The 18175-nt window shown below is 38.9% G+C and overlaps 1 protein-coding gene across 14 annotated transcripts in view; it reads right to left on the bottom strand.

The window, feature by feature from the left end:
* The window catches only part of mycbp2 (MYC binding protein 2), a 225403-nt gene that overhangs the window by 23565 nt on the left and 183663 nt on the right, over positions 1 to 18175 (bottom strand). For 11 of the 14 annotated variants that reach the window (XM_072258758.1, XM_072258763.1, XM_072258765.1 and 8 more), the window contains 8 exons: positions 14189 to 14345; positions 13487 to 13714; positions 11598 to 11663; positions 10863 to 11102; positions 7573 to 7662; positions 6405 to 6482; positions 1297 to 1563; positions 154 to 428 (listed from right to left, as the gene is read on the bottom strand). In XM_072258758.1, coding sequence (XP_072114859.1) covers positions 154 to 428; positions 1297 to 1563; positions 6405 to 6482; positions 7573 to 7662; positions 10863 to 11102; positions 11598 to 11663; positions 13487 to 13714; positions 14189 to 14345 — 1401 coding nt within the window. The remainder of the gene's footprint in view (positions 1 to 153; positions 429 to 1296; positions 1564 to 6404; positions 6483 to 7572; positions 7663 to 10862; positions 11103 to 11597; positions 11664 to 13486; positions 13715 to 14188; positions 14346 to 18175) is intronic. The other 3 variants (XM_072258771.1, XM_072258761.1, XM_072258764.1) reach the window with 1 other exon arrangement.

Genomic DNA, 18175 nt, shown 5'->3' with positions numbered 1-18175 from the left:
TTTGACAATTTTATCAAATATGGCAATAGAATAAAATTTCCCTAAAAACTAATTCTTATGGTTAATGCAATACCTAGAAAAATAAAATACAATCCTGGTATCGTTTAATCAAACACAATATTAACAGGATTTAACTGGAACAGAGTCACTTACCCAGAGTTGAAGACTGATGGCAATGTAATGGAAGTTACCCCTTTCCCAGCCACCATGCCAGGAAAACTACTCCCTTTGGCTTTCAGCTGCACAGTGAGGGCTTTAGAAATGCATCCCAGGAACATGTCCAAAATTCCTAATTTATTCCAGTCTCCTTTCTCTGTGGAGTGAATGATGTCACTGATATCTGCTGGTGGAAGAGATTTCACGCCTATTATGCTAGCAAGACGGACTGGTGTTACTTCTGGCAGAACACGGCGTAGCAAAGAGGTCACCTACAAAGGCAACAGCTTGAATGTTAAGACCATTTTCAAATGGACTATTTCACATATAATGGGCATGACAACTATTCACAAAGTATTTTCACAATACAAAGCATTAAAATTTAAAACTGATAATAATAAACACGAGAAAGTCTACAGATGCTGACAATCTAAAGAAACACATAGAAAATGCTGGAGGTAGGTAGCATCTATGGAAATGAATAGATAGTTAACATTTTGAGCCAAGACCCTTCTTTAGGGCTGAGAAGGAAGGGAGAAAATGCCAGAATAAAAAGGTGGGGGGAGGGGATGGAGGCTACCTGGAAGGTGATACATGAAGCCAGGTGGATGGGAAAGGTCGCAACAAGAGGAAATCTGTAGATGCTGGAAATCCGGGCAACTAAAAGCAAAATGCTGGAGGAACTCAGCAGGGTTTTGGCCCGAAACATCGACTGTACTTTTTGTCCATAGATGCTGCCTGGCTGTTGAGTTCCTCCAGCATTTTGTGTGTTGCTTAGATGGGAAAGGGTCAAGGGTTGAAGAAGGAACCTGATGAAATGAGAGTGGACCATAGCAGAAAGGGAAGGAGGAGGTCAGAGTGGGGAACAGGACAAGTGTGTGGTGGTCTGGGGTGGGGGGAAGAATCTGTTTACCAGGAGAAATTGATATTCAAGTCACCAGGTTGGAGGATACCCAGATGAAATACAAGGTGTTGCTCCTCCTCTCTGAGGGTGACCTCGTCTTGGCACAAGAGGTAGCCATGGAGACACAACAGAACGGGAATGGGAATTAAAAAGTTTGGCCACCAGAAAGTCCCACTTATGGTGGATGGATGCAATTTTTTGCATCAATGAGATTAAATAATATAATCCATACTGACCTGTCTTTGAACCCTGGGTGAAGCTGTATGTAATAAGGAGAAAAGGTCTTGCAATAAGGTGAGCTGCTGGGCTAAATATTGTCTTCCTACATTAGATCCACTCAGAGCAAGCACCATAGATAAAAGCTCAAAACAGTACGCATCTGAAGAAGCATCCTCATCGTTTGGCTGAGAATTAGCATTTTCCTTGCTGGAAATGGCATGTTCCCATTCTTCTCGCACACGTGTAGCTTCCATTCGTATGGCCTGGACTATATGTGCACATACCTGTTAAGAAAGTGATCGGCTGGTTTCAAGGATGGAATTCAATAACGATATCAAGCTTCATGCAACAATTTTTTATTTCATTACCTCATTAATAAATAACAATGTTCTATTGCACAACTTACTGAAAACTTACCAAGTAAAATCAGACACCAAGTAACAATATAACCAAAAGCTCATTCAGAAGGAAGACTTTTGGTATTATCTTAGAGGAAGAAACAAACGGAGGGACCTAGAGAGATTTGGGGATAAAGTTGTGAACAAAGCCAAAAGCAAAGGAATGAAATTATAGCATGATCAAAAATGCAGAACTGAAGCAGATATCTTGAAGTGCTGCAAGGCAGGTGATTATAAAGATTTGGAAGGCAAGGTTATGGAAAGAATTAAAAGTATGATTATTTCAGTTTCAAAACTTTGCCTAATCATGAATCAGAATGGGTTAACCAAGGCACATATGTAGTGTCAATGAGTATAGACTGCAGAGTTCAGAGATTCGAATACAGCCAGTCTGCCTAATTTTGATTTGGGCCCAAATGGTACTTTTTATTAAAGCAACATTAAAGAAGGTGTGGTGTAATAGACAGTACTACTGCTGCAAAGCTCCAAAAGCCCCGATTCAGTTATGAGTTCTGGTGCTACCAATAATACGGCAGCATGCTCAGATGTAGAGCCAAGCCAACCAGAAGCGTCATTGTTCCTTTTGAATGTCTTTTTTTTAATGACCCCAAGACACCACTGGACATTAAGAATTCAAATACTGCAAGTCTACCTTACTGGTGAGTTGCTGATTGGTGGAGAAGCTGGACTTGGTGTGGACTGTGTCGCTACCCAATACAGCAAGGCTTTGAAGTCTGCGTGTGAAGGTAGTGTGCAGTTTAACAGAAAGTGATTGTCTTAGTCGTTTTTCTTTTGATCGCAGGATGCTGTTAAATGTTGGTAATGTGTAATGTTGATAACTGGCAAGTCCAGTTCACTGGTTTATTGGTGAGACCGACAGTGGGGAAGCTACGTGGTCTTAATTGTAGCGCAGACTAGGTCTCATGACATGGTACTGCTTGCACAGCAATCCAGGAGAGATGACACCAGAGGCAGTGTAGCGTGGCATCCATGCTGGCATCGGTGCTGCTTTTCCGTGTTCGCTCAGTGGAAGGCAAGCTGGATTATGATCGTGTGCAGACTGCTGCAGGCTTGTTCTTGCTGACACCATTCATGGACTCAGGGACTTAGGCTATTTTATATATTTTAAGTGACTGCATGTTATCTGTGCTATACATGCCTTGTGCTGCATATGTCTACTGGTACTGTTTTGCACCTTGGTCCTAAAGGAACACTGTTTACATTTGGCTGTACTCTTGGATATTCCTGTATGGTTAAATAATTAAACCTGAACTTGTACTAGTTTGGTGGTTGCAAGTTCTCTTTGTGCCACATTGGTTTTCCCTAATTTCCTTCTACATTCCAACAACGTACTGGCTGGTAGGCTAATGAGCTACTGTAGGTGAGTGGCAGGAGAGTCAAAGAGAGTTGATGGCATGTAAGAAAACAGGTTACAAAAAAAAACAGTAGGGGTACCTGGCTGATAGGATCGCTCTGAAAGATGGCAAGGACAATCTATTTCCTTTTACATTTTTATGGATCATGAGGTGCAAAACAAATTCAAACACATTTTTTTTTTGCTATAAAACCAGTGTCTGTAGCAGCCCTAGTTCAGGTCTTGAGAGATTGAGCAGGAAGCCTATGCAGATAACATTCTTCTGATTAGTAGAGAGTACTCTTCACCAGTATAGCAGCTGTAACATCCCCTGCTTAAGCGTTCCTTATATTAAGTTGTGAACACAGCAATCTTGAAATGTTTCAGGATAGTGAGCCCGTTTCCAATTTGTTACTGGGATGATTTGAGTTTTCCACATGAATTTCCCATAAGAAAATGATTCACTCCGGTCTCAAGTTCGCAATGTTACTTATATCATTAAGGTAACAAATACAAGATAACTTCACCATTAAAAAAATATAAAAACCTTGATCCAAATTGTAAAAGAGAGTAACTATTGTTTAAGTTTTGGTTATGTTCAACAATTTAGAGATGAAACAACAAAGTAAAGCTATGTAATTGCTAAGTAATATTTCAGGAGTCTTTAGAATCAGAATCTTTCATAATCATCTTTTCCACCCTTCGATGCAAGACTTAACATTTCATGATTGGTACAGAAAGGACATCAGGCGTTTTGAAGATCTTTTCATAGACAACTGTTTTGCAACTTTTGAACAACTGTCTGCAAAGTTTAACCTACCTAATACTCATTTCTTCAGATATCTTCACATTAGACATTTCATTAACCCTTTAGTACCAAATTTTTGCCCGGAAAAAATGTGAACTTGTTTCTTTGTATAAACCCATTGGGTAAAAGTCTAATATCTACTATTCGTGATAAGTTAGCGACCTTGAGGCATGCCCCCTTTGATAAAATTAGAACTGCTTGGGAGCATGATTTAAATATTTCTCTGTCCGCGAGGTTTGGGATTCAATTCCTAAAGTCAGTTAACTCAACCTCTATGTGCTTGCCACTGCCTTTTGCAGTTCAAGGTTGTACATAGGGCTCATATGTCTAACGTCAAATTATCGCGGTTCTATTCTGATATTAGTCCCTTTTGTGACAAGTGTATAGTGGGCGAGGCTTCTCTTATCCACATGTAATGGGCTTGTCCCAGTTTGGAGAAATTTTGGAGAGATGTATTTTTAACTTTATCCCATATCCTTAATTGCTATTTAGAACATAACCCTTTGACTGCTCTTTTTGGTATTTTGGGTGAAGTTGACACGCGTTTGAGTCCGACTAAACGGCGAACATTGTCTTTTGCCTTTTTTTTGGCTAGACGTTTAGTTCTTCTTAGGTGGAGAGATGTTGCCCCACCCACCCATGCTCAATGGCTTAGAGACATTATGTCCTGCTTAGACCTTGAAAAGATTCATTATTCACTTCTTAATTCAGACATAAAGTTCCGTAGAGTGTGGGAACCTTTTCTTGATTATTTTCATAACTCCTCTTTAGATTAAAGGTTTCCCTTCCTTTTTCTTTCAGTGATTTAGTCCCTTACATCCAGCTTTCCTTTCTGGTTAACTTTTATTGTTTTTTTATGTGAAATATTATAGTTTTAGGTAGTAGGCAATACACTTTTTTTTAATATTCACAGCTCTGTGGTGACAAAAGCTTGATTTAACATTTTTTTATATATCGTAATGGTTGGCTTGGAGTGTGCAGTGGGAGGGTGGGGTGGAAACTAACTTTATATGATTTTATTTTGAGTGCCTTTTCTTTACTGTTATGAATTACACATCCGACATGCTGGTTTTGCACTGTACAAATCTCCTTTTTGTTGGTTTTTTTTTTGTTTTGTAGAAACTCAAAAAAAAAAGAATCAGAATGAGGTTTAATATAACTGGCATGTGTCATGTAATTTGTTGATTTGCGGCAGTGGTACATAATAATAAAAGACTATAAATTACAATTAGTATATTTGCAAAGAGAGAGGGAAAATAATGAGGTAATGTTCACGGGTTCATTGTTCATTCAGAAATCCAATGGTGAAGGGAAAGAAGCTGTTTCTGAAAGGTTGAGTGTGTGTCTTCAGGCTCCTTTATCAACTCCTCGATGGCAATGATGAAAAGAGGCATGTCTGGGTGATGGCGTCCTTAATGATGGATGTTACCTTTTTGAGACATCACCATTTGAATATGTCCTCGATGCTGGGGAGGCTAGTGCCTCTGATGGAGCTGGCTGAGTTTATAACTTTATGCAGTTTTTTTTCCACTATTCTGTGCAGTGACCCTCCATACCAGATGGTGATACAACAGTTAGAATGCTCTCCACAGTACATCTGTAGAAATTTGCGAGTGCCTTTGGTGACATACCAAGTCTTCTCAAGCTCCAAGTGAAATAGAGCAGTTGTCATGCCTTCTTTGTAATGGCATCAGTATGTTTGGACCCAGGATAGATCTTCAGATATGTTGATACCCAGGATCTGGAAACTGTTCACCTTTTTTTTTTTTTTACTGCTGACCCGCAATATGAACTGGTATGTGTTCCCTCGACCTTCTGAAGTCCACAATCAATGTCTTACCGATGTTCAGAACAAGGTTGTTGTTGCGATACTACTCAACCAATTGATCTACCTTGCTCCTGTACGCCTCAACATCCTCTGAAATTCTGCCAACAACAGTTGTGTTGTCAGAGGAGGATACGTTCTTTCCAATCCACACAGACTGTGGTCTCCTGGTTAGGAAGTCAAGGTGGGGAGTTGCAGAGGCAGGTACAGAACCCAAGATCTTGGAGCTTGTTGATTAGAACTGAAGGCATGATTGTATTGGACGCAGAGCTGAATTCAACAAATAACAGCCTGATGTAGATATTACAATTGATCAGGTGATTCAAAGCTGACTGGCGAGCCACTGAGATTGCATCTGCTGTAGACCAAGATAGTCTTGCTGCATTATTTTGGCCTCAGCCGATTCCTATCTGCATTTAGATTTGAACCATGCATAATGCTACAAATGAATATTTTTTGGCCCTGGAAGGCAGTTTTCCTTTGAGGAATATATGAATCATTGGCTATGGCATCTTTGTTAAAATTTGAATCACTAATAGAGGAAACCAATTACTTTTCAATGCACGCTTCCAATGACTAAACCCTTTAAGAACTGTAAATATTCAATGAATTACAATTGTCCCTTAAGATTCAATGTGAGAGGAAAAAAATCACTGAAGAGCAACAAACCTATGAGAAGGAACAAATAGCAATCCATGTTTAATGTCACTTAAGAAAATTAAAGATTATTCATTTCAAACCTGTTTTTGCAGATTTGTTAGCTTGCTTCTGCTAAATATGATTCCAACCATATGTTCCTTTAAATCAGCATCAGATACCTTCAAGAAAATAAGATGAAATAGTCATTTTAAATACAACAGCAATTGACAAAAATCCTCATTTTTGACATCCCTGTCCTTGACTGCACATAGAGCAAACTATTTGGCCACCAACTAGACTGTCAGAAAGGCCATTTGCCAACTTGAAAAACCAAGAGCTCACACTAGGTAGAATTTTCATAAAGTAACAACTTGGAGAATCACAAGGAGCAGCGACTCCACATATACAAGCCCATTTTCACCAACAAACACTGTGCTCAAGTGCAGCCAATTCACAGAATACATGGGATCCTATTCAATCTACTGTATGTAACCTCCATTCCAAAACGACCTTGCCATTAAGCTACCATTTGCATCCATGTGCATCTGAAGGCAAAGCTCCAAGTCATTGTTAGCTTCATCACTGAAGTTTAAAAAGAATGGCCACACACTTAATATTTGCCCAAGGTCCTTCACAAACCTGACCTCTGTGTACAACACCACCCTCTAACAATCAAAGTCCACAATGAGACTCTAGAAAATGAGGACCTTTGCACATCGACAGACATCAATGAAAAAGACCATCCCAGTTTACAGAAAAGTGGCATTATCATTGGTCATGAGGAAAAGAATGTTTGAAGATTAAGATCTCATACACAGCACAAAGCTCAGTCTGCTAAGAGGCATGGGGGCAGCAGTTCATATCTTCCTGTATGTTTCTGAAACATGGACTGACAGCAGCACAGGATAACATCAATATCCCCAACATTGAAGCCCTAATTATTCTCAGTCAACTATAACATCCAGACCATGTCACTCACATGCCCAGTGCTTGACTATGACAACCTCTATCATGGCAAGGGATTACCAGTAGAATGTAGGAAACAATTCAATGTACGCAAAGCCTCTCTGAAAAAAGCACGTAACATACTCACCACCAATTTGTGAAGGGCCCGGGCCCAGGCCCAGGCCCATGACAGCTCAAAATGAACAACTCAGTGAACACTTGATATGTCACTGAGAACCTTGAGTTAATTTGTCAGAAGTAGAGGAGCAATCTACAATCTACAATATACACAAGTACATGCAGTGGATCATTTTGTTGTCATACCTTTTCTTCTCCCTCTGGTGATGACAAAATGGTTTTGTCTTCTAACTCAGGTGTAGGTTCTGCATCGCCACATATTAGTTTACCAAACACCTGTAAACATACAACAAAAACCAGCTCCATCAAGAAAAAACATTTATGACTTAGATTATTTAAAACTATATAGAGCATTTTCTACTTTTACTAGGATGATGAAATTGACAGCTGTCAAAAAAGATCAACAAATTCAAAGGAAGCAGTTAAGGTTTAGTAGAAATATAACTTTTAAAAAAATATTATTTTGATAGGGTAAATTCTGCAAGTCAAATGATATATTTGGAGAACTGCTGCTCGGAGCTTAAAATGATCACAGACGAGTGAGGGAATTAATGAAGACAGAATAGACGAGATAGACATTGACACAGAATAGGACAGTACAGGATCAGGCCCTTCAGCCCACAATGTTTTGCCAAACCAGCTAAAAAGCAAGCCAAAACACTAATCCCTCCTCCCTGCACAATGTTCATAGCCCTCCATTCTCCTCATACTCGTGCCTCTCTAAACATTTTTTAAAAACTTGTAACGCATTTGCTTCTACCGCCATACAAGGCAGCACATTCCAGGCATCAACCACTCTCGAGTGAAAAAAACTTACCCCTCACATCCCTTTTGAACCTACCGCCCCACCTTCCATACAGTATTAGACATTTCAACCCTGGGAACCAGATACTCCCAAGTCCCTAGTCTATCAATGCCTCTCATAATCTTATAAACCTCAATCAGATCTTCCCTCAGCCTCAACTGTTAGAGAAAACATCCTAAGTTTATCCAGCTTCTCATGATAGCACATGCCCTCTAATACAGGCAGCATCCTGGTAAACCGCTTCCGCACCCTCTCCAAAGCCTCAACATCCTTCCTACAGTGGGGCAACCAGAACTGTGTGCAATACTCCAGATGTTGCCTAACCAAACTTTTATAAAGTTGCAAGATAACATCTTCACTTTTGAACAAAATGCCTTGACTAATAGAAGCAAGCATCCCATAAGGCTTTTTAATCACCCCATTGACTTGTTTAACCACTTTTAAGGAGCTATGAACTTCAATTCCAAGATCTCTCTGCTCAGCAACACTATTAAGGACCTCGCTCTTAACAGTGTACTGTCTCCTTGCATTTGCCCTACTAAAGTTAAACTCCATCTGCCATACATGCCAGGGGTCCCCAACCTTTTTTGCACTACGGACCGGTTTAATATTGACAATATTCTTGCGGACTGGCCAACCCAGGGGAGGGAGGAGGGTTGCCAACGGACAAAAATAGCAGTCAAATACGTTGTGTTTATCCAGAAAGACTACAATAACCATGAAGCCGTGCACGGGCACCAGTGTGCATGCGCAACTTGTGCATGCGTGAACCTGCCGATTTTCTTTTCTGCAAATCGCTTTCGGCTATTAATATCGACCGGACTATAGGTGATAAGTGGCTAATACACTCAATTTCATTTCTAAATGGGTTTATCTAATGAACTTAATATTAAACAAATTATTTTCCTTGCATGAATACAGTGATAAGTCAATTATCAGGGGAGGACAGGGGAGCTTGACGTACGTGTTGAATGAACTTCCAGTAGAAGTGGCAGAAGCAGGTTCCATATTATTATTTAAAATAAAATTGGATAGGTATATGGACAGGAAAGGAATGGAGGGTCATGGGCTGAGTGCAGGTCAGTGGGACTAGGTGAGAGTAGTGTTTGGCACGGACTGGAAGGGCAGAAATGGCCTGTTTCCGTGCTGTAATTGTTATATGGTTATATAAGACCATAAGACAAAGGAGCAGAAGTAGGCCATTCGACCCATCGAGTCTGCTCCGCCATTTTATCATGAGCTGATCCATTCTCCTATTTAGTCCCACTCCCCCGCCTTCTCACCATAACCTTTGATGCCCTGGCTACTCAGATACCTATCAATCTCTGCCTTAAATACACCCAATGACTTGGCCTCCACTGCTGCCCATGGCAACAAATTCCATAGATTCACCACCCTCTGACTAAAAGAATTTCTTCGCATTTCTGTTCTGAAAGGGCGCCCTTCAATCCTTAAGTCATGCCCTCTCGTACTAGACTCCCTCATCATGGGAAACAACTTTGCCACATCCACTCTGTCCATGCCTTTTAACATTCGAAATGTTTCTATGAGGTCTCCCCTCATTCTTCTAAACTCCAAGGAATACAGTCCAAGAGCGGACAAACGTTCCTCATATGTTAACCCTCTCATTCCCAGAATCATTCCAGTGAATCTTCTCTGTACCCTCTCCAATGTCAGCACATCCTTTCTTAAATAAGGAGACAAAAACTGCCCACAGTACTCCAAGTGAGGTCTCACCAGCGCCTTATAGAGCCTCAACATCACATCCCTGCTCCTATACTCGATTCCTCTAGAAATGAATGCCAACATTGCATTCGTCTTCTTCATTACTGACTCAACCTGGAGGTTAACTTTAAGGGTATCCTGTACGAGGACTCCCAAGTCCCGTTGCATCTCAGAACTTTGAATTCTTTCCCCATTTAAATAACAGTCTGCCTGTTTATTTTTTCTGCCAAAGAGCATAACCATACACTTTCCAACATTGTACTTCATTTGCCACTTCTCTGCCCATGTGTAATGGCTCAACAGTGGGCGTGACAGGGAATGAGGAAAGGTACAGCTGACTTATATCGCCAAATCATATCGTTTCCTTGCGGCCTGGTAGCACATGCCTTGGGGACCACTGATATATGCAATTGATCTATATTGCGCTGTTTTCTTTGTCAGAAGCTACCATCTGGAGCAACATACAATCTGTGGGTGGAATTCAGCAAGTCAGGAACCACAAGTGTGAGGGGGTGATGGAGGAGGAGGAACTTAATCTAGTGGGCGATTAAATACAAGAGTAAGCATATTAAAACTGAGGACTTGATGGGTAGGAACATAGAGAAGTGGAGGGATGCTGAATGAGCAAGGGTTGATGTGAATCAAGATGCTAAAAGGACAGTTTGAATGAAGGTAATGGTGAGCAATAAAATAGAAGCCTGTGGATAGAACACTGGGATATTTGAATGTGTGGCATTTGTGTTAAAATCCACTGTTAGTCAAGCAAGCATTTGAATTTTCCTGGAAGTTAAAATCTTTACAAATCCACAATATTCTTTAAATTTTTTCTTGACTGACAGACAAGTCAAATTTTGTGTATTACGACACCAGATATGTCAAATAGTATACAATTAAAGATTATTAACATTAAGAACACAAACAAGATTAGAAAAGAAATTCAGCACACCTGTGATGTTATAAGTCGGAAAACTCTCAGAGTCTCTGCTTCACAGTTCTTCTGCTGAGCAACACTGGCTGAGATTTGTCCACCAATTTTGATGCTTTCACTATCCTTCCATCCCAAAACTTTGACTTGACGAACTCTCAAGGTGTTCTCAGGGCCTTTGAGTTCTATTTTAATTATGTGATTATCTCCTCCTGAAAGCTCACTGGTTACCCATCCCATATGTCTGGAATCCATATCCGTCTTAAAATAGATAAAAGAAAGGAACCATGTTTATTCTGCAAAGCAAATCTTGTTTAAATATAAAACCAGTCTTTAAACAAAAAATTGGTATTATAAAAATAAGCAGATTGGGTTTCTGTCAATCAAGCATAAAGAGTTAAGTCTGAAATATACATATATATAAAAATCAACACCATATTTGTCTTTGGTGTCCATCTATAAATGTCTCATAAGGGAAAACCCTCCTTTCTAAGGTACCACCTCTTTTACTATCTCTTAAACAAAACAAAGTGATCTATTAATACTTGTATAACCAACAATCACTTTTTCTCAACAGACATATCTCTTTATGTCTTGATAAAGGTTACATTAAACAAGGTATTAAGCAATGGTTATGAGGCATCCAAAGCTTTCTAGTAAAGAAATAGTTTGCAAATGGGGAAGGGGAGAGAATAAAACATACTGTAATGAAATAAGCTTTGCTTCCAAGAAGAACAATTTCTTCCAAAGTCTTACTTGTTTAATTCTGCTTAGATCTTCAGTTGCTTTTCCAGAATAAAAAGTCATGGAAGATACCTTGTTCTGTATTGAGAAAAAAATGCATATTTCAACTGTAAATATCTGAACAAAAAAATAACACTTGTGTCATTGGCTCTTCACACAACACTGGAACATTTGGACAGCAAAGATGCATACATCAGGATTCTCTTTATTGATTACAGCTTAATATTAAATACCATCATCCCCTCAAAGCTAATCAGTGAACTGCAAGAACTGTGCCTCAATACCCCCTTGTGCAGTTGGGATTCTGGATTTCCTCATTTGCAGACTCCAATCAGTTTGGATTGGCAAAAGCATGTCCTCTACAATCTTCATCAGCACAGGTGCACCACAGGGATAAGTACTTAGCCCCCTGTTCTACTCACTTTACACCTATGACTGTGTGGCTAAGTACAGTTCCAAAACCATGTACAAGTTTACTGATGACACCACTGTAGTCTGCCATATTGAAGGTGGTGATGAATCAGCATACAAGAGGAAGAATGAAAATTTGGCTGAGTGGTGTAGTAACAACAACCTCTCACTGAATGTTAATACGACCATAGAAGTGATTGTAGACTTCAGGACAGGGAAATTAGAGGTCCATGAGCCAGTACTCATCAGTGATGGAGAGGGTCAGTAACTTTAAATTCCTGGGTGTCACTATCTTAGAGGACCTGCCTGGACCCATCATACAAATGCAATCACAAAGAAAGCATGACAGCGCCTCTACTTTCTCAGAAATCTGTGGAGATGTGGCATATCCATCAAAAACCTTGACAAACTTCTATATGTGTGGTGGAAAGTGTGCTGATTGGCTGCATTACAGCCTGGTATAGGAACACAAATGACTTTAAGTGGAAACATCCTACAAAAGAAAAGTGGATTCGGCCCAGTACATCACAGGTAAAGCCCTCCCAACCATTGAGCACATCTACATGAAATATCGCCTTAGAAAAGCAGCACCCATCATCAAAGAACCTCACCACCCAGACTATGCTCTTTTCTTGCTGTTGCCATCAGTTAGAAGGTACAATTGCCTCAAGACTCACACCAACAATATCAAGAGAAGTTACTACCCTTAATTATCAGGATATTGAGCAAAAGGAGATAACTATACTCATTCTATTTCTGGTCTCAGCTTAAAGATTCTATCGTTATTTCATGCTCTCATTATTTATTTATATTTGTATTGGCACAATTTGTTATTCATTGATCCTATTTACAGTTACAATTCTATAGCTTTGCTAGTTATGTCCGCAGGAAAAAGAATCTCAGGGTTGTATGTGGTGACATGTATGTTCTCTGATAATAAATTTTTCTTTGAATTTTGTGTGCTAAATTAATTATAAGCAGCTCATCCGTCAATCTACAGTATTTCATTAAAACTTTGAACAAGATAGAGTATTAATATTTTGGTTTTGATAAATAAAATATTAAATGTCAAAACAAATAGATTCAAAAAGGACACGATCTATTCTTACAAAGGGCAAAAAGCAGAGGGGTTATTGGAGGAGGATTAAGATTAAATTGACAGGTGTTTCAAAGAGCCAACACAGTTGCATGAGCCAAAGGCTTACAATTATATTGTACAGTATAACTGTAAGGGCAATGTTCATTCAAAGCACTAATGATTTTGCAATATTACTCTTTTGACAGCTTTCAAGTTTTATGGACTTGAGTCAGCGTGAAGAGGTTATAAATACACTAAAAAAATGAGGGCCTGAAAATACTTAGACTACTACAGAAGTCACAAGCTTAGAGCAAGTATGAACTTCACCATGGAACTCCATTCCTTGTGGATGTAGTAAGAAACTGAAAGCGTGCTAGAATTATAAAAGACTTAAGAAAATCCTTATCCTTACCCCCAAATCTCGAGAATTATCCACATGCACGGATACAAAACGAGCACAAATTCCTTTGACGCAATTTATGGTTATACTCTTTGTTTTGTTCTTGTCTTCATCACCCGATTCCCAGAAGGTTTCTGTTGATCCATCTGTCAGACTACCAATCATGGCAGGTCTACTAGATGTCTTAATATCTACAATCCCTGTGAGATCCTTCAAGCATGTTACTGCACAGAGCTCCTGCTATGAAAGATACAATTCAAAGAAAGAAACTGTCTGAATTTTGCCTTTTCAGAAAAAGATGCAAGTTATATTCACAATATTTTCATGAAAGCAAATATCACTCTTTCATCTTACAATATAAATATTAGTTATTTATTTCTGAAACAGGACAGAAGATTGGATAGACAAATGACATAATAACACCTGGCAGTTTCAGGAGTACAAAATAACATTTTGCTCACAATACAGTTTTGACATGTACACTGGGTGAGAAATGTACAAGGTCCATTAGTGGTCTGGTTAATGAACTGTCTGCTAAGTACTTGAATAAGCTCAACTATCTGTTATGCAATGCCTTGTACCAGAATATGGTGCAGAAATCTTTTACTGGGTCAACCAAATCAAAGTTAATATACTCAAACTAGTCTGATCCCTGCATACTTAAATTCATGTTTTATGTTAGTAACAAATTACAATTAAAAATATTAGTTTTACCTGATTTAATGCTTCATAACCAGACTGTACACTGATATTAAAACTTTCTTCACTATCACCATCATCAGATTTAGAAAGAATGTTATTGATGTGGTGAAAAACATTACTCTGATGAAGGAATTGATGATCAGATTGCTTGAATTTCAGACTCCAGCATCTGTGTACAAAATGAACAAATATTAACAGAGGGATGCTTGTAATTTGAAGACAATCACACATTGGGGTGGGGATGGATGCACAGAGAAATAATCAGGAATACTGATTTTTCAAAGAACTACAGATTTGACTGTTATATCTGGTCTGTACTAAGTACTCTTCAATTGTAATACAACTTAAGCTTATTGGCTGTTAACTTTCTGGGCAACATGTATTTTTTGTCAAGGAATTCATGCATTCAAAGCAGCCAAACAATGTAAATTTTTTCCTACACTTCCTAGCTCACAAGCAAATGTAGTAATGAACTCTCAACCCAGCAGTCCTCAAATTTAAAACTGATAAAATTAGAGCCATACACTCACACTAGGAATTAAATAAGCAATCCAGAATCTGGGAGAACACACATCGAAACTTCATATGCCCACATTTTCTGCTGGTACAAGCTGTCTTGAATAGCAATATGCCAACTCTGCATATGTTAAATAATCTCTGTTCCCAGTTCTACTTCCAGATTTCCAGGATTAAAACAAAAAATGTATGTACTTGATAAAACATTAAGTATTCATATTTCATCTTAATACGATTCTTTTTTTTTGCATATTTTTAGCCTGAGCTGAAATATATTTTCACATGAAGTTAATACATTTTGAAACATTAAAGGTTTATAAAGTAACCCCAACAGAACCCCAGTGGCAAAAGACACCAGGATTAAAACACTGATCAAAATATTGCCCTGATTTATTAAATAACAGCATAAACCAGCATTCTGAAAGACATAGATTAAACAAGGACAATGGCATTGAGTTTAAAGAATGTGTCTGACTCACAAATTAACACTTTGTTGAAAGAGTTTGAGTATATTAGTGTTATGACAACTTGAGTAATGAAAATTTACCCTTACAAAATTCACATTTCATTTAAAATTCGAAATAAAAAAATGCTCTTATAGAATGTGAAAAATAAACTTAAAATGCAAAAGAAATTTGTGTCAATTTTGTCAAATGTTTGCACCAAGGATACAGATGGTTTTCCCATCAGTAATACAAAGGGCACTCTGTTGTGCTGTACTCGTACATTTGAGTTCAGCTAAAGCTTCAAGGGTATCAGGAGACCAACATTCAGAGAAAGTATGAGAGAGTTTATTTGCAAACAAGAAGGCGCCAGTATATAATGCTCCCTCGGTCACCATCTTCCAAATACCAAACAAAAATAGCTCTTTTACCTTTACGTCTGTTTTTCACCTTAATGTGTGTTTCTGGGACTGTTAGAGCCTGCGATATACAGTTTGGAGATTGTTTGAGCAATCCAGCAATTTACTGGCTCTGAGAAGATTCGTGCGTACGCGGGACAGCCTCAATACAAAGAAACTTTGAGATGGGGCATGAGCTGATGTTTGATTCCATTTTGCCATTTAAATTGTCTATTGCTGATTAAAGTGTCGAGAAGACAGACATTGAGCCGAATGGAAAAGGCATGCGAGAGTGTCAGTGCCACCTGCTTGCCTTTCGATGAATGTTGGTGAAGTTGGAGGATGGTATTGTGGTTCTGCATTTATGGATTGGACTATTGCTGTTATGGACTATGAATTTCAACAGACTTATGGTTTTTATACTGTGTTTGTTTTAGTCACCTGTTCCTTTTTCATTTTGTTGTACGAGGGGAGGGTGTTTCGACGTTGATGTTCTGTTAGTCTTTTGTGCTGAAGGGGTACTTTTTTGGGTGGGTCAGTGTTCCTGTTCCATTTTGTGTGGGGGGAGGGGTTTTGATGGGGTTAATGATTTTTGTATGGGGGGGTGGGCTTGATGTTTCTCTCTGAATGACTTTTTTTTTGCTTGTGGCTATATGGAAAAATACAAATTTCAGAGTGTGTATGAATACATGTTTTGATAATAAATGAACCTTTGAAGTAAATGCAACTGCAGAGCTAGATTGGAGTGATAAGTGTTGCTCGAGCAGAATCACATCTCTTAAATTTGCCTACTTGGTTGACTCCATCTAAATCCAATATCACTGATTGCAAGACTACAGTAGCAATTTAAATTTGATGACTCAAGATACTTCAGTATACCTTCAAATGATGTTCTTTTAAAATAAATAACTCCTCACCCACAAGCAAAGTGATAGTGACAGACTTGCAACTTTAGTAAATGCTTAAATTCTAAACACGTGAAGACCATGTATCAGAATCAAACAAAAACTCGTCTTTATCCATTTCCCTGTAATGTTCAGTGGGAAGTAAAACATAAAAGTTAATTTGCCAAATTCTCACTGCTACTGTTAGATTGTTGAAATCAATTATAACACTTCAATTGCTGTTCAAACGGATGCCTGATAATTAAAGACCATGAATTGAAACACCTATCTTTTGTATTCATGACCTGGTACTGCATTAGGAAATACAGTGGCATGCAAACGTTTGGGCACCCCGGTCAAAGTTTCTGTTACTGTGAATAGTTAAGTGAGTAGAAGATGAACTGATCTTCAAAAGTCATAAAGTTAAAGATGAAACATTCTTTTCAATATCTTAAGCAAAATTAGTGTATTATTTTTGTTTTGTACATTTTAGAGTGGAAAAAAAGGAAAGGAGCACCATGCAAAAGTTTGGGCATCCCAAGAGATTTGAGCTCTCAGATAACTTTTACCAAGGTCTCAGACCTTAATTAGCTTGTTAGGGCTATGGCTTGTTCATAGTCATCGTTAGGAAAGGCCGGGTGATGCAAATTTCAAAGCTTTTTAAATACCCTGACTCTTCAAACAATATCCCAACAATCAGCAGCCACGGGCTCCTCTAAGCAGCTGCCTAGCACTCTGAAAATTAAAATAAATGCAGGAGAAGGTTATAAGAAGATAGCAAAGCGTTTTCAGGTAGCTGTTTCCTCAATTTGTAGTGTAATTAAGAAATGGCAGTTAACAGGAACGGTGGAGGTCAAGTTGAGGTCTGGAAGACCAAGAAAACTTTCCGAGAGAATGGCTCGCAGGATTGCTAGAAAGGCAAAACCCCCGTTTGACTGCAAAAGACCTTCAAGAAGGTTTAGCAGGTTCTGGAGTGGTGATGCATTGTTCTGTGCAGCGACTCCTGCACAAATATGACCTTTATGGAAGAGTCATCAGTAGAAAACCTTTCCTGCGTCCTCACCACAAAATTCAGCGGCAGACGTTTGCAAAGGAACATCTAAACAAGCCTGATGCATTTTGGAAACAAGTCCTATGGACTGATGAAATCAAAATAGAACTTTTTGGCCACAATGAGCAAAGGTATGTTTGGAGAAAAAAGGGTTAAGCACAGGGTTGGATCAATCATGAATTAGGCCTGTGTTGCAGCCAGTGGCACGGGGTAGAGGGAAGAATTAATTCAATTAAATACCAGCAAATTCTGGAAGCAAACATCACACCGTCTGTTTAAAAAAAAAGCTGAAGATGAAAAGAGGATGGCTTCTACAACAGGATAATGATCCTAAACACACCTCAAAATTCATAATGGAATACCTCACGAGGCACAAGCTGAAGGTTTTGCCATGGCCCTCACAGTCTCCCAACCTAAACATCATCGAAAATCTGTGGATAGACCTCAAAAGAGCAGTGCACGCAAGATGGCCCAAGAATCTCACAGAACTAGAAGCCTTTTGCAAGGAAGAATGGGCGAAAATCCTCCAAACAAGAATTGAAAGACTCTTAGCTGGCTACAGAAAGCGTTTATAAGCTGTGATACTTGCCAAAGGGGGTGTTACTAAGTAATGACCATGCAGGTTGCCCAAACTTTTGCTTAGGGCCCTTTTCCTTTTTTGTTATTTTGAAACTGTAAAAGATGGAAATAAAAAAGTAATCTTCCTT

This window comes from Mobula birostris, chromosome 5 (assembly GCF_030028105.1).
Source record: "Mobula birostris isolate sMobBir1 chromosome 5, sMobBir1.hap1, whole genome shotgun sequence".
NCBI classification, from domain to species: domain Eukaryota; kingdom Metazoa; phylum Chordata; class Chondrichthyes; order Myliobatiformes; family Myliobatidae; genus Mobula; species Mobula birostris.
This window is presented reverse-complemented; position numbering and strand designations above follow the sequence as displayed.